Source organism: Plasmodium relictum (genome assembly GCF_900005765.1).
Source record: "Plasmodium relictum strain SGS1 genome assembly, chromosome: 6".
Taxonomy (NCBI): domain Eukaryota; phylum Apicomplexa; class Aconoidasida; order Haemosporida; family Plasmodiidae; genus Plasmodium; species Plasmodium relictum.
The window spans coordinates 478,492-494,668 of NC_041684.1; the positions used below are offsets into that span (position 1 = coordinate 478,492).

Below are 16,177 nucleotides of genomic sequence, written 5' to 3' on the forward strand. Positions count from 1 at the left end.
AATTTTAAGATTAAAAATATATTATTTTATTTTATTTTTCTTATCAAGCTTCATACATTATTTTATTTTTTTTTTTTAATACTTAATTATTCTTATGCATTTTTCTAAATATTGTGTGTTTTATTTTTAGTCTAACTATGTAATTATATTTGATTTTAACATTATATATTTTATTTTATATAATAATGTAAATTTATTTCATTATACTATTTTTTTTTATATTCTTTTATTAATGCTTCTTATTTGTACTATAATTCAAAATTAATTTTACTATTTACTTTTTTTATCTTTTTTTTTTTTTATTATTTCATTCCATTAACATTAATTAGATAAAAAAAGTATATATTTAAATTATAATGATATATATATCTAGATCCTTTAAAAATTACTTAATTTGTTGATTTCTTAAAAAAAATAGAAACAAAATTTTAAGTTAAAAAAAAAATACTTCTAAAGCAATATATATTATACATTACGTATTTATATAATTTTTTTTTAATTTGCTAAATTTTTTTAATTTTAGCAAATTCATATTTTGAAATAGAATTTATGTATATATCATATAATCCTTTTAATAATAAAAAAAAAAAAGTTGTAAACAGAGACAAAAAATGAAATTATTTTAATTACAAATAAAAAAATATTCGAAAATTTAATGCTTTAAACTTTTAAAAAAAAAAAGATAAAATTCGTAAAGTAAAAAAAAAAAAAATAATTTATGGGTATTTTCAAACTTCGAATTTTAGTTTTACCTATATTTAATATAATTTTTTTGACCATATAATATATTATTATTTCAATAAAATATATGAAATTTTCGAATAAGTTTCATTTTTTCTTATTTTATTTTTAGTCTTATATATGCAATATAATTTTTTACCATATTAAATTTGGATTTATGATTATCCTATATTCTTTAATTTGGGTAATAAGAAATTATTTAATTTAATTTCATATTATAACAGAAGTTATACTATTTTTTATGATGCTTTTATGTATATATGAAATAATTTTTTATTTTTTTTTTCTAATTTTTTTCTTACTCTTTTTATTTTTAAATTTTTTTGGAAATTCGTTTTTGTTTTTTTTTTTGGAAAAATGGTTCTTAGCTAATTTTTGATTAACCTTAATATTTTTACTTTTTCTGTTGTTGCTTTTATCATTAGATTTTGAATGCTTTAAGAAAAATTCTTGTACGTTTAAATTTTCTAAGTTATTACTTTTTTTTAATTCATCAAGTTTTTCTAAATTTGTTTTCTTTTGTGAAGCCTCTTTTTGTCGTTGTACTTTAAGTGATCCATATTTTTTATTAAACTTTTTATTTATTCTTTTTAATTTGTTTTTTTCTTTTATTTCCAACTTTTCATGATCTTTCAATATTTTTTGTCGTACCTTTTCCATATGTACATCACTTTTTATCATATCGGCTAAAAAATCATACGGCCTATTAAATGAAATGTTCAAGTCTTGTATTTTTTTTAATGCTTCAATGATATTTTTATGAGCTATTTGTAAAAATTCCTCTTCTCTTTTTTCGCAATTACCAAATAAATTAATTTTTTTCATATGAAAATGTTCTGAACTGGTAATGTCTAATTTCTCTAACCAATCATTAGGACTATTTGATTTTAATTCTATTTCTTGTAATTTTTTGACTAGGAGAATTTTATTTTGATCAATATCATTTATTTTATCATCATCATTGTATACTTCTTCATTCTCTAAATCTCCATTTGTATTAATTTCTATTTCTTTTTTTTCTATATTATTATTTTTTAAATGTAATCCCGTGCTTGAATTGGGTTTTATAATTTTTTTTTTTTGGATTTTTTTTTTCTCTATTAAATTTAAAACATTTGTTACAGGATTTATGTTTTTTTTTAAGATTTTATTTACAGAAGAATCCTTTACAACGTGATTAATTTTTTTCTCATTTTTCAAATTCTTCCGTTTTATTGCTGCATTTTTTTGAGTTTCTCTATTGCTAAAGTTTTCTATTTTTTTTTTTTTCTTTTTGTATGACTCTATATTCGAAGAAAGTTTCATGTTTTCATTTAAAAGAAAAAAAAAATTTATAAAAAAATAGATATAAAAAATGAACTGTTTAATGAGAGCATGAATCTATAAATAACATTAATTACATAATTTTATTTTAAAATGATAAAAATCTTTTTCAGTTGTAAAAATTGCTTAAAATAATAAATTTCATTTCTTTTTTTTCTTCTATTTTTAAACTGTATTAATTTTCATCTATAGTATTAACATAATTATTTTTTTTTAAATCATATATAGAACAATTTTTTTTTTTTTATAAATAAATTATTTTTGAATGTTAAGGATTTTTTTTTTTTTTTTTTTTTTTGGACTTTACATAAATATGTTGATTTACTGTATATATATATAAGTATAAAAATTTAAATTTTTAACAGGACACTATATCAATTTTTTATTTCATTAATTTGATCCTTTAAACTTTGATTTAATTTTTTAATTTTAATTTTTAAAATTTCATTAATTTTATTTTTAATATATTTTGTTTTCTATATGTAAATTGTTTTATTATAATTGTTTTGAAATTTAATATTTTATATATTTATATTTACATATGTATACTTGTTTTTTAAAATGGAGAATGAAAATAAAGAAGAAATTATAGATGGAATACAATCAAAAGCTAAAACAAGAAAAGGAAATGTGATTTTAAAAAAAAGAGAAGGTGAGTTAAATGAAAATTCAAAATATTGTTTATTTATAAGTGGTAATAAAAGAACAGAGATGCTGAAAAATTTTATGCAAGATATATATTTATTGCATAAACCATTAACTTGTTATATGCCAAAATTGCATCAAAATTTATCAAATGCTTTAGATAAGATAGATAAGTTAGTAGAATTATGTGTTCATAATAATTGTTCTTTCTTTTTTTTAATATTTTCAACAAAAAAAAAACCATCAAGATTTCTTTTAGGTAGACTGTATAATAATAAAATTCTTGATTATTATGTTTTTTCACTTCTATCTTATATCCCCATTCATATTTTTCCTTTATCAAAAGAAATTTTACATGACACAAAGCCAATTGTTCTAATTCAAGGATCGTATTTTGAAAAAAATGAAACTACAAAATATTTAAAAAATGTTTTGTTTGATTTTTTTAAACATAAAAATATAGAGAGCTTCTCAAAAAATAGTATACAAAGACTCATAGTCATTACTGCTTATGAATCAAAAAAAAATATCAATACTAATAATAATAATAATAGTGAAAATAAGTTTATTTTGTCATTTCGACAATATTTAATAAAAAAAGAATTTTTTGACTTAAAGGAAAAACATGCTTTAAATGAAATTGGCCCTAGTTTTGAATTTATCTTAGAAAATTGTAAAACACCAGATTTTAACTTATTTCAAGAAACAATAAAAAAACCACATATACAAAAGAAAAGAAAGTCAGATAAAATAAAAGTTGATGAATTAGGAAATAATATTAAGAAAGTTTATATTCAAAAACAAAATTTTAATAAGTTACACACAAAACATACGAAGATTCTTAAGAAAACTAAATTTAACAAAAAGTAATAGAAGTAACATCTTAGAAATTGAAAATTCTTATAAAATGATGGATATATATTGTATGAAATTAATATCATCATACAAAATAATATTTCAATTGATGCAGACTTAATGGTTTTGCAATGTTAAAAAAAAATTAACAATCTTTGTTCTTGAAACTCTATTTTGTGTTATTTTTATAAGCTTATAATATTATTTTCACATTTTTTTTTCTAAGTAACACTATCCTTAAGAAATAAAAATAAAAAAAGTTGTTTATGTTTAATCTTTTTAATTCTTTTTTTTTTCCAATTTTATTTTATGTTTTTATAAAGAAAAACTTTACCATCATTATATTTGATATATTAACAAAAAAACAAAAAAACAAAAATAAAATAGATTATAAATGTGTAATATAAAATTTTCCTCAAAATTTTTTTGTACATTTGTTATATATATATGTGCAAAGAAAAAAAAAATTATAGTAAGTCTTATGTAAACAATTTTATAAAATAAATTAAAATTAAAAAAATATTAGAGAAAAATAAAGCTAATTCAAAATGGCACTTTTAAGAATATTACAAAAAAATATATATTTATATATATATAAATTATTTACATATACACAAATAAAAAAGAAAAAAAAAAGATAGTTTATATTATTTCATTAATATTATATCCTTTATTTTTTAAAGATTTCCTTATTGATAAAACTCGTAAAATTTGCTCATTAGGCCAATTTAACATATCAGTGTATTTACTTACTATTATATTTTGAAGAATTGATTTTTGATTAATTATTTCATTTAATAAATCTTCATCTGCATTCGGAATATTATTTAAAGATATCTTTAGTTTATTTAAAAGCATTTTTAAATGCATATTTATATTATCTTCCCTTTTATGTTTTCTATTTAAAGAATCATTTTTTACATTGCTAATATTTATATTTTTTACTTTTATCATTTTTTCTTCATTTAAATCTTCATTATTTTTTCTATCAATTAATTTTATACATCTTCTTTGGTTATTTGATTTTATTCTCTGCATTAACTTTTTACCATATTCTAAATTTTTATCACTGGCATTATTTATATTTTTATTATCATCATTATTGAAATTATTATCGCTGTTATAATTACTGTTGTTATAACTATACAAAATGTTATTATCATCATTATTCTTCAAATTATTAGCATCATCATTATTCACATTTTTATCATTTAAATATAAATTTTGAGGCGATTCATAAGGTTCATTTTTTTTATTTGCCTCTAAAGACCAATTTATATAATCATTATTATTTTCATTTTTTATGCTTTTTGAATTATTCCTATCAACTTCCTTATTTATCTTATTTGTATTTTCCATATCTTTTTCATTACTTATTTTGTCTATTCCCTCTTTATTATATAATGGATACATATATTTTTTCTCATTAACGTTTTTATTATCACTTATATAACTTTTTTTATTTCTAATATTAATACTGCAGTCACTTAAATTGCTACTGCTATTCTCATAATTATTTTGTCTATTAGAGGGCTTAACACCTTTTGCACCTTTATTTACCTTTTCATATTCACTTCTATAAAAATTATTTTTATTATTTTCATTTATTTTAGATATATTTTGATTATCTATGTTATTAAAATTATTATAATAATTGCTATTTTGATCACTTCCATTAAACTTAGAGCTGTATGAATTATCACTACTACTAAAATTATAATAATTACTATTTTTATCATTTTCATTTATTTTAGATATATTTATGCTATCAAAATTTTTTAATCTATCACTTAGATTACCATCTCCATTGTTGAATTCATAATCATTATCTTCCTTATAATTATTTATATATATATTGTTTTTATTTATAAAATTATCTTCCTTGTTAAAATTCACATTTTTGTTTTTAAATTTATTCTGTACAAAATCCTTATTTTTATAACTATAAAGAAGTTTTAAATTTTTTTCATTTGTATTATCAATGATTCTATTTGAATTCTTAAAAGAATTATTACTAGATTTAGTATTGTATATATTGCTAGAAAATGACACAGTCTTCATATTTTTGCAGTTCATATTTTTATTTTTACTTATTTTATTCATAAAAGGATTTACTTTCTTTTTATCTGCAGTTAATGATGTGTTATTATTGTTACTGTTAGTAGTTGTGTAATAACTTTTATTTAAATAATTTTTTTTTTTATTTGTATCAGGATTATTTTCATTTGCAGAATTTTCATTCTTTTTGTAATTTTGTTTATAATCATCTCGTTTAACATTTTTATTTAAATTATTAAATGAAAATAAATTTTTTCCATAATAATTCATGTTTTTACTATTAGGATGATTACTCCTCGAAATATTTCTATTATTAATTAAGCCACCTGATTTTTCATTATTCTTACTACTATTAAATTTCATATTTTGCATGTTATTATATGTATCACAATTTTTTTTACATGTACTAAAATTATAATTCATACCTATTGATTCATTATATTCATCATTAATTTTTCTTTTCTTCCCATTTAAGAAAATATCTGTTTCACTATTTTCATTTAATTCATAATTTTTTTTTTTTTTTTTTTTTTCTTTATTGTCAAAAGAAGAAATAGTATCTATTCCCTTTTCTTCCATTTCTTCTGTTTCTTCTTCATTATTATCTTCTTCTACTTCTTCCTTTCCTTCTATTTCTTCCTCCTTTTTGTCCATATATATATACTGAAAACGACTTTTGATTTTATAAAAATTACTTTTTTCGATCTCTTCATTACTTAATGGATTAATTTCAATATTTAATATTCCTAAAAGAAAAAGAGCATGAACTAACGAATAATAAATTGTCTTGTTTTCATTTAGCATTTTAATGGCTGTTTGAGGAGATAAACGAACTAATTCTTGAATTTTTTTAATTAAAAGCACTATATCATACATATTCATATTTTTTAAAATTAAAAAACCAAATTTCGTTATTTCCCCATTTTCGTTTATTATTTCAATATTCTTATTTAATTTTTTATTATTATGTTTATGCGTTTTTTTATATACTTCATTATCTTTATTCTTATGTACATTTTTATACGAATCTAAATCTCTACATTTTTCATTATAATGTTCACTATCGTGTTTATAATTTTCGTTTTCATATTCGCTATCATTTTCATCCTCTATTAATTCAATTGATATTTCTTTATTTCTAAATTTATTATTTTCTACATAGGATAATATATCTTCTTTACCATTTTTAAAACCTAAATAACCATGGCTACTTTTTATACCAATTTCAACTTTTCTCAATCTGTAAAAAAAAAGAAAAATATTAGAATACAACTATAATGAAACTTAAAATTTTTAATATTCATAAATAAGATTATTAATTTTTTTTTTTTTTACTTGCAATAAATAAGTTCTGCTTTTGGTGAAAAAAATTCTTTTAATTCATTTTCTGTCACTTCAAAGGGTAAATTAGATACTAAGAAAAAAAAAAAAAAAAAAAATTATATATATATAATTTTAAGAATATAACCCCAAAAAAAGAAAACATAAAAAGAAAACATAAAAAGAAAAATAAAAACAAAGAAATATATGTATAGCTGTTTATACATATTAATATATATATCTATTCATCTTTTATTTCATATATTATAAAAATATCATTTATTGCAAAACACTGAAAAGCAATATATATAAAAGAATTTTTTTAAAATATTAATTATATAAAAAAATCTTACCAAAAAACATATTAATGTCTGAATTATCTACCATTTATATGATAATTTTAATAAAAAATAAATAAATAAAATAAATAAATATTGTGAATATATTAATAGGGAAGTTATCATTTTTTCATATATATAACTTATTTAAAAAAAAAAAAAAAATTTCTACAAATTAATTCCTTTTATTATATATATATATATATATATATATATTTTAATTTGGGGAAATTTTAAATAATGTAACAAATAAAAATAAAAAAATAAAATTTTAATAAATTTTTCTACATGTTTTTATATTTTTTAATTTTTATAGAGATCGGCACGCTAATTTTTTTGGTGATGATTTAAAGAAAAATATTTATATAATTGTTTTTATTTATTTATTTTTTTTAAATATTATTAAATGATTCTTTTAATTTATAAATACAGAAATATTAAAATAAGTAAAATTACATGTAATATATCAAAAATCCATATCGCAAATAATATTTAAAAATTTAGCAAATATTAATTTATAAGATAAAAATAAAATTGTTTTAATCATATTATTTATTAAAAGAGATACTCTTTAAATTTACATTAAATGAATATGTATGCACAATGGTAAAATGAAAGATCACTTAAAATACATAAAATCAAAAAAAGGGGAAAACACAAAACCATAAACATATAAAAAATAAAACAAATATAATTTCTATTAAAAAAAAAAAAAGTAAAATTTAAAAATATTTTAAAATAAAATATAGAATAAATGGCAAACAAAGAGAAACAATTATATTATAGTCAATGACGCATCATAATTATATAACTCCCATTTTTTAAAATTTAAAATAATTTAGAAGGTATTTTCTAATAACTTTTGAAAAATCTTAATATAGTATAATGGATAAAAAAAAAAATAAAAGTTGGAAAATTTTGTTTTATTATTAATTTTTTTTGTAACTGCAAAACATATTTTTAAAACAAATAAAATTACAAATATATGATAGTATAATAAAAAAAGTAATTAATATTTATTCTATAATTTGCACAATTTTTATGTTCACATTTATATAGAAAAATTATACTATTAAATATACTATAAAAACGAATTTAATTAATTAAAGAGAAAAAAAAAGGAAAAAAGGGAGAAAAAAAAAAAAAAAAGAGTGTTATTATTTATGAAATATTTTCCTGAACAAATTTAAATTTTTCTTTGTTTCAACTTTTCTAATAGTTCTTTATCACCAGTTGGTATCACAGCTTTGGCTCCAATTAAACTAGGGAAATAATTTAAAAAAATAAAAATAAAAAAGATTATACAAAGTATATAAATAACTTTTTTTTCTTGTTTTACATTTTCTTTTTTGGATGATTTTCAGTTAAAATTTCTTCATTTTCATTATTGTCTTCAGAATTATTTAAGTAGTCATAATCCTTATTAATATGTATACAATTTTCATAAGAATTCTGTTGGTTAGTATTTAATCCAATCCCACTATATTCTTGTTGAACTCTATCATTTTTAGAAATAATTCTGTAAAAAATATTTAAAAAAAAAAAAATTAAATATAATAATAAGTTATGAATAATATATATATATATATATATATATATAAATAAGGTATATACTCTGTTGCTTTTATTTTCGCTTCTTTTGCTATATGCTCGGCAAAAAGATTTGCACTTTCTTTTATATTGGTTAATGGAGACATTTCCTTACTGTGAAAAATATATATAAAAAAAAATAACGAAAGGAAAGGAAAAGAAAAGAAAAAATATGTTAGTGAAATTTTATATTCAATAAAAGTAGTTAAGTGTATTTTTTATTTATATTACACGACTTTTGTTTGTATTTTTTTTAATTCTAATTTTTATAAATAAATTTTCAAAATTTTTTTTTCTTTGTTATCGTTCTTAATATTATATTTTTCTTTTTTCTTTTTTCTTTTTTCTTTTTTCTTTCTTTTTTTTTTTTTATTTCTTAATAAAATTCTTAAAAATTATCCATTTTTTATTTAAGTAAAATATGATAATAGCTCTTTTTATTGAAATAATATAAATACATGCAAAATATATTTTATTTCCTTATTCGTTTATATACTTTTATATTTTTTCTTTATTTCTTTATTTGTTTATATACTTTTATATTTTTTCTTTATTTTAATACTTATTATATATACAACCTAGACTAATTAAAAGAAACCTATTAATTAGAACAAAATATATATCTTGTTTTTACCTTTTTAAAACCTGTGATTCTATATCATTTTTATTTTGTTCTTCACACACGTTCAAACTCAAATTTGCATCTTTTTCTTTTTCATTGATTTCGGTTTCTTTTTCAAGTTGTCCTTTTAATTGAGTACTCACATGCATATCCTCTTCATTGTTATTTTCCATATTTTAAAATTAAAATATATATATATATATATATATTAAAAAAAAAAATATTATACTTGAAAATGTAAAGTTTTATATAAAATTACATCCCCAAATTGAAAAATATATGATTCAAACTAACATTTACTATTTTAATTTTTTAAGAAAGATTAAAAATTTTCATTTTATATTAATATATATAATAAGCGGTTTAAAAAAAAAAAGTACACATAATTCTTAACTATTTTTTTTTTTTTCCAAAGATTAATATGTACCATGAAATAAAAAAAAAAAAAAAAATGATTTGAACTGATTATTCAAGTTTTCTTAATGGAAATAAAGAAAAAATTTTCATTTTGTAAATTTAAATTCATAATCATATTTTGTTATGTATTTTTTATTTTTTATTTTTATATAGTTAATAAATGAAAAGAATAAAACTTGATTTTATTGCAGTTATTATTACTAGTTCTTGAATATTCACTGATTTTTTTTTTTTTTCTTTTTTAATAACAAATATTTTTTACATTGATTAAAATTTTCTACCTAATATAATGTTGTGATTTTAAAAATTTACACATCTTTTCCTTATAATAATATAGGATTAAAAATATTTTGATTACAAACACTACTTAATAATTTTTTTTTTTTTTCTTATAAAAATATAATCCTTTGTATAAAGTAAAAATAGTAAATTTTCTATTATTTTCCTAATATAATTTTTCTTATTGTTATTTTTAATAATAACGAATGTAATATTAATATTTTAAAAATAAAAAAAGAAATTCATTTTAGCTTAAATTCAAACTCGCACTCTTTTTCCGATAATAAAGTTATGCATATAAAAAATTAATTTCTTACCTATTTAATAAAAATCATCTGTAAATTACTTAAAGTTGTAAACTTTTATTTAATTATAAATACATTAAAAAAAGGAGAAAAATGAAAAGGAAATTGCAAAGTTAATTTTCGTACATTAAGTTTATATATATATTAAAAAAACGAAAAAATATGAATAGTTAAAACTTAAAGGAAAAGAGAGATTAGTTTCTATATATTTCTTACATTTAATGTATAGGATTTCTATATGAAAACAAAAAAAAATTGTATTCTTTTTTGTTATAATATAAATAACTTGTTAAATATTAAAAATTCTTTGTTTGAACTTCAAACAAATTTAAGTATTTTTCTTTAAAAAAATTTAGTTTTTTTTTCCATATTTAATTAAATTTACAAACAATTTATGAATACCAAAAATGTTTAATTACATAAATGTATATATATAAATATGTAACTAGTATATTTATGAGTTTATATTTTTTTTTTTCTAAAAAAAAAGAAAAAAAATAATGAATTAGATAAATTATCCAGTTTATTAAATTGATTACACACATTTAGTTAATTCACAATCAAATTAAAAAAAAAAAAAATTTAATAAAAAAAATATATAAACTAGATACAGTAAGCAAATATAGATCATTTTTAAATATAGATGGAAGAAGGAAATGAATATAAGCATCTCACATAATGTAGTGCGGAATGAGAGAGAAAAAGAAAAATGCATATATAATGTAAGTATATTTTTTATTTTCTTTTGGTTACTATTCTATTAATTATTATCATTTTTTTTTTTTATAAGGTTACTTTTTTTTTTTTAATTTTAATATATATTAAGAAAAGAAAAGTTAAAAAAAAAAAAAGTAAATGCACTTCTCAAAATTTTTTTTTCTTAATTTTCACAATTCCTATTTAATTTCCACATAACTAAAAAAAAAAGACTTTAATATCATTATATATATATATACATTTCATATTAATTTTTTTTAATAAATTTGTTGTGTTAATTTTTCTAAAATTTATCTGTTTTCTTTTCTAATTGTAAATATATTAATATGAATTTTTTTTACATATATCGCTAGCTCCTTATATTTACTTACTAGCGAAGTATATACATGAATTAAATACAAAAATATGTAGTACTAAAATTTTTTTTTTCTTAGTTTTATTTTAATTTTTTCGTTTATTTATTTTTGTCATTTATATTTGTAATAAAAACAATTTTAATAATTACCCATAGAAGTTAATTGCTCAAAGCATGTACTAGAATGATAAAAAAAAATGGATAAAAATTAAAAAAAAATTTATATTTATTATTACCTTCTAATAAATAGGCATTTTTTTTTTACATTTTTATGGATTTCTAAAGAATATATAGAACTAATAACTATATACATTCTTTATGAACACATATTAATTTTTTTTTTTTGTAAATATATATAAAAACAAATTGAACTTTTAAGAAAAATATTTTTATCTATATTTCTTATTTGTCATAAAAATAGGGATATTTTCAGTGAATATTTATACAATTCCTTAATATTATTTTCTTTTTTTTTGTAAACTAAAAGCTTATTTTTGATAATGTTATATTTTTAATAAATCTTTTTTTTTTTTTTTTTACATTTAATACCTTTTTTTCGTGTATTTTTTTTTTTTTTTATGTATATGTTCTTGTAAAATTATATATTTTATACATAAAAATTTATATATATTTATAGTTATATATTAAATTATGGAATTTTTTACACTTTTGATATTCTAGTTTTTAATATAAAAATTTATTAGTTTTTCATTTGAATTCTAAGATACTATTTTTTTGTTAAACATATATATGATATATAACTTTTTTCTTTTTATATTTCTTTAATATTATTTTAATAGAACAAATAGTAACGAATATTGTATGTGTATTTAAAAAAAAAAAAAATTTTTTTTTTCTATAGAATACATATATTTTTACATATTTTTTTTTTTATATATATTATAAAATGACTGGCAATAATTATACATAAAAATATATATTTTTAAATGCATAATGGCATAAGAAAATATCTTATTTTTATGTATATTTTTTTTGATTTGTTTTAATTTTTATTATTAAATTTTATTGAAATTTTTTTTATCATATATAAATGTATATATGCATTTTTTACAAAAATTTTTGAATAATATTCTTTTTTATATTTATAAAGAATGGGATAAAAATGAAAAAATTTATGATAAATTTATTTTTGATAAATATATTTTTTTTAACATACCAATTAAAATGTAATATAATAAATACAAAATGTGGCAGTTGGAATGAGTGGTCAGAATGCGAAGGCGAGTTTATGTCAAGAACTTATAATTATGATTATTCTATACGTGATTTAAGATCATGTAAAAATTGTGGAAAGTGGGGAAATTGGTCCTCTTGTAATGATGGAAAAACATATAGATATTTAGATAATTGCTCATTTTTTAAAGAAGAAAAAGACTGTACTTCTAATAAAGAAGATAATAAAAAAATAGAAAATGGGAATTTGCAAAGTACGGTAGTTGATTTAAATTATGATAATAACAGAAATGAAGAAACTTTGCTAAAAGACAATAATAAGCAACATGAGAAAGAAAATGAAGTAATTAACTTTAATAAAGAAACTAATTTACAGAAATCAGAGAAAAATCAAAATGATAATATTTCTGAAACTCCAGAAAATAAAATTAAAGAAGATCAAAAAATTAATAATGACGAAGAAGATTTAAAAAATATTCATAAATTAAATAATGGTTTTGAATCTTCATCTAATTTAGTTAATAATCAAAATGATACACAAGAACAAAAGAATGAAGATCTAGTTAATAAAGACGCCAAATCACCAATTATTCAAAAAAACAAGGAAAACGAAATTAAGGAACATAATCAAATTTTTAATATAAATTCCATTTTAGGAAAAGAGAATAATGGTCAACTGAATAATACCAATTTACGTCACAATAATAATGAAATGAGAAAAAGTTCTTATCAAAAAAAAAAAGTAAGAAAATTTGGGGACAATCAAAAAATAAAGATAAACAATCATAATGAAAAAATAGATGAAAATAAATCAAAAGAAGATTCCAACATTGCTAATGTTTTGAAAACATATGAAGATACCAATAATGAGGAAAACAAAAATTCATATAATTCTTATGGTTTATATGAAGATAAATATGATACAAAGGATAATGATTCTAAAGCAAAATATAATGATTCAATAAAATTTAATCGAATATATATAGCAAGTGGTGTGGGTGCTGTTTTAATTTTAACTGGAGGTGTTATTAGTTATATTATGTTTAAAGAAAACAAAACAGATGATGTTCTCATTGAAAATAAAGATGAAAATTATGAAGTTCTTTTTAATGATGATGTTTTAAAAAATAAAAGTACAAAAGCATTATATGAAGAAGAATTTTGGGCACATGAATAAAAATTAATTATAATTTCATAAATGTAATTTAATTAAATAAACGTACTTAAAATAACTGAATATAATTTAATTAAGTTAATATAATTTTATAAATATGATTTAATATAATTTAATTTCATAAATGCAAACATTACTAAATATGATTTAATATAGTTTAATAAAAATATTTTAATAATACTTAATTTGTAAATAGTATGAATGAAAATGTGTTCGTGTTATATAACAGGAAATATTAGAATATTAATTTGAACAAAAATATATATATTGAATTAAGAAGACATATATATAATTTTTTTGCTTTTCAAAATGATTTAGTTTAAATTTTTTTTTTCATTTCTTTAATAATTTAATATACATCTTTTCATTAAAGCCAATTCATATGTATATATATTCGTATTTTTTTTTTAATTATTAATGATTTACTATATTTTTTTTTTAAATATTTAATATATTTTATTACATTTTTTTTAATTATTAAATATATATTTTTTCTCTTTCTCATTAAAATATTATTTTAAAGCACATTTTAATTTCTTTAATATATGTATATGAATATGTTTTATTATTGTTAATGTGTATACCTACGTAAATATATATATATATATATATATATATATATGATAAATATTTATAACCAAAACTTATTTTAAAATATTTTGGTATAAAATTAATAGAATTAAGATTCTTTCTTTTCTTTTCTTTTCTTTTTTTATTAATTATTATTCATGTATATTTCTAGAACTATTAGCGAAATTAAAAATAACATGCTTATTTTATATTTTTTTTATTTTATTGATTAATAATTAATAGAGATTATTATTTACTACAATAAATTATTATATTTATAAAAAAAATTCTACATTAGTTTAAAAGTATTATAATAAAATTTATAGTATTTCATATACTTTAAAAAATATGTTATATATTAAAATAAAAAATAATTTTTATATTACAAAAAAAAAAAAGAAAGAAAGAAAAATATATATTATAGATAAAAAAAAGTGATAATATCACCATGAGTCTTCACATAATTGAGAATTCCCTTGAACTTTCGGTAAAGCTTTTCCAGTAAAATAATAATTAGAATGAAACAAAGTACCAAAAACTATAACGGCCTATTAATTTTTTTTTCAAATAAAAAAAAAAAAAATAAAATAAAAATAAAAAATAAATTAAATGATAAAAATGTATAAATTAAAATATATTTAAAATGCCCCAATAAAAGCAATACAAAAATCACATACAAATTTGATGAATTTAATTTTTTTTTACTTGTAAAATAAGCCATCCCCACCATACGTATTCTGACATTGGTGATATCATATTCGTTGCTATTTCAGGGGTAGTATAATAGTCTTCTAAATAATGAGTTAAATATATTCTCGTAAAAGATATATGTTTTTTAGTAAAATAATTATGATTTCTCATTTCATTTTTAATATGTGCAGTTTGAAACCTCATTAAGGGATTATTTAGTCTTTTAATCGCTTCTCTACCTAAGTTTTTTATAATCATTTTGAAAAAATAAATTATAATCAAGAAAAAATAACTTGAACTTGACCTCAATAATTCTATATATGATTTATATTTTTTATAATGATATGAATATATATAAAAAAATGTTTATGAATGATAAAACAAATTAAAGATCTTTATAATTCAAAAATAAGTTTTTTTTTTTTTTTATATAATTATATTTTAATATATTTTTTTTTTTTTTTTTAAATAGTTTATTATTTTTTTTTTTTAAATAAAAAAAAAAGAAAAAATATATAAATTAATATTAAAATGAAATAAAAGTTTAAACAAATGCCATTCACATTAAATTTTAGAGAAAGTGCTCTTTTTATTTTTTCACAAAACTAAAAAGATAATAATAAATTTTTTATATAAAAAATTAAATTATATAAGGCAATGAAAAGTTATAAAGTGTAAAATTCAAGATAAAAAATAATAAAAAATGAAAATTTTAATTTTAAAATTACAAATAGAAAGATATTTTTTTTTAAACGATATGCTATTTGGAAATTTTAAATAATTTTAATTTTTTTTTTGTAGTCAAAAAAATAATAAAACATACATTTACAATTCCATAATGTTGCATAAAAATATATACATATGCATATATATATCCAAAATAAATATAATTAACATTTTCTAATAAATGACGAAAGTTTTATCTTTCTGAAAAATCATATATTTTTAATTACTTGATCCATGTACTGAAAAATATAACAATTT

The 16,177-nt window shown here is 17.2% G+C and overlaps 6 protein-coding genes across 6 annotated transcripts; 2 read left to right on the forward strand and 4 right to left on the reverse strand.

Annotated features, from left to right (window-relative positions):
- Positions 1-1,014: 1,014 nt before the first annotated feature.
- On the reverse strand, positions 1,015-2,046 carry PRELSG_0611900 (nucleolar preribosomal assembly protein, putative; the record flags this gene model as incomplete). The annotated part of the gene is made up of 1 exon (XM_028675577.1): positions 1,015-2,046. One exon carries the CDS (start codon positions 2,044-2,046, stop codon positions 1,015-1,017), a length of 1,032 nt encoding a protein of 343 aa, XP_028532152.1.
- A 579-nt stretch (positions 2,047-2,625) lies between these two features.
- On the forward strand, positions 2,626-3,579 carry PRELSG_0612000 (nucleolar preribosomal assembly protein, putative; the record flags this gene model as incomplete). Its single annotated transcript, XM_028675578.1, has 1 exon — positions 2,626-3,579. The coding sequence occupies one exon, from the start codon at positions 2,626-2,628 to the stop codon at positions 3,577-3,579; it is 954 nt and encodes a 317-aa protein (XP_028532153.1).
- A 627-nt stretch (positions 3,580-4,206) lies between these two features.
- Positions 4,207-7,329, reverse strand: PRELSG_0612100 (conserved Plasmodium protein, unknown function; the record flags this gene model as incomplete). The annotated part of the gene is made up of 3 exons (XM_028675580.1): positions 4,207-6,862; positions 6,958-7,036; positions 7,296-7,329. 3 exons carry the CDS (start codon positions 7,327-7,329, stop codon positions 4,207-4,209), a joined length of 2,769 nt encoding a protein of 922 aa, XP_028532154.1.
- A 1,137-nt stretch (positions 7,330-8,466) lies between these two features.
- PRELSG_0612200 (conserved Plasmodium protein, unknown function) lies at positions 8,467-9,665 on the reverse strand (the record flags this gene model as incomplete). Its single annotated transcript, XM_028675581.1, has 4 exons — positions 8,467-8,542; positions 8,620-8,799; positions 8,895-8,984; positions 9,505-9,665. The coding sequence occupies 4 exons, from the start codon at positions 9,663-9,665 to the stop codon at positions 8,467-8,469; spliced, it is 507 nt and encodes a 168-aa protein (XP_028532155.1).
- Positions 9,666-12,688: 3,023 nt separating this feature from the next.
- On the forward strand, positions 12,689-13,936 carry MTRAP (merozoite TRAP-like protein, putative; the record flags this gene model as incomplete). The annotated part of the gene is made up of 1 exon (XM_028675582.1): positions 12,689-13,936. One exon carries the CDS (start codon positions 12,689-12,691, stop codon positions 13,934-13,936), a length of 1,248 nt encoding a protein of 415 aa, XP_028532156.1.
- Positions 13,937-14,946: 1,010 nt separating this feature from the next.
- PRELSG_0612400 (conserved Plasmodium protein, unknown function) lies at positions 14,947-15,451 on the reverse strand (the record flags this gene model as incomplete). The annotated part of the gene is made up of 2 exons (XM_028675583.1): positions 14,947-15,051; positions 15,209-15,451. The coding sequence occupies 2 exons, from the start codon at positions 15,449-15,451 to the stop codon at positions 14,947-14,949; spliced, it is 348 nt and encodes a 115-aa protein (XP_028532157.1).
- Positions 15,452-16,177: the final 726 nt, after the last annotated feature.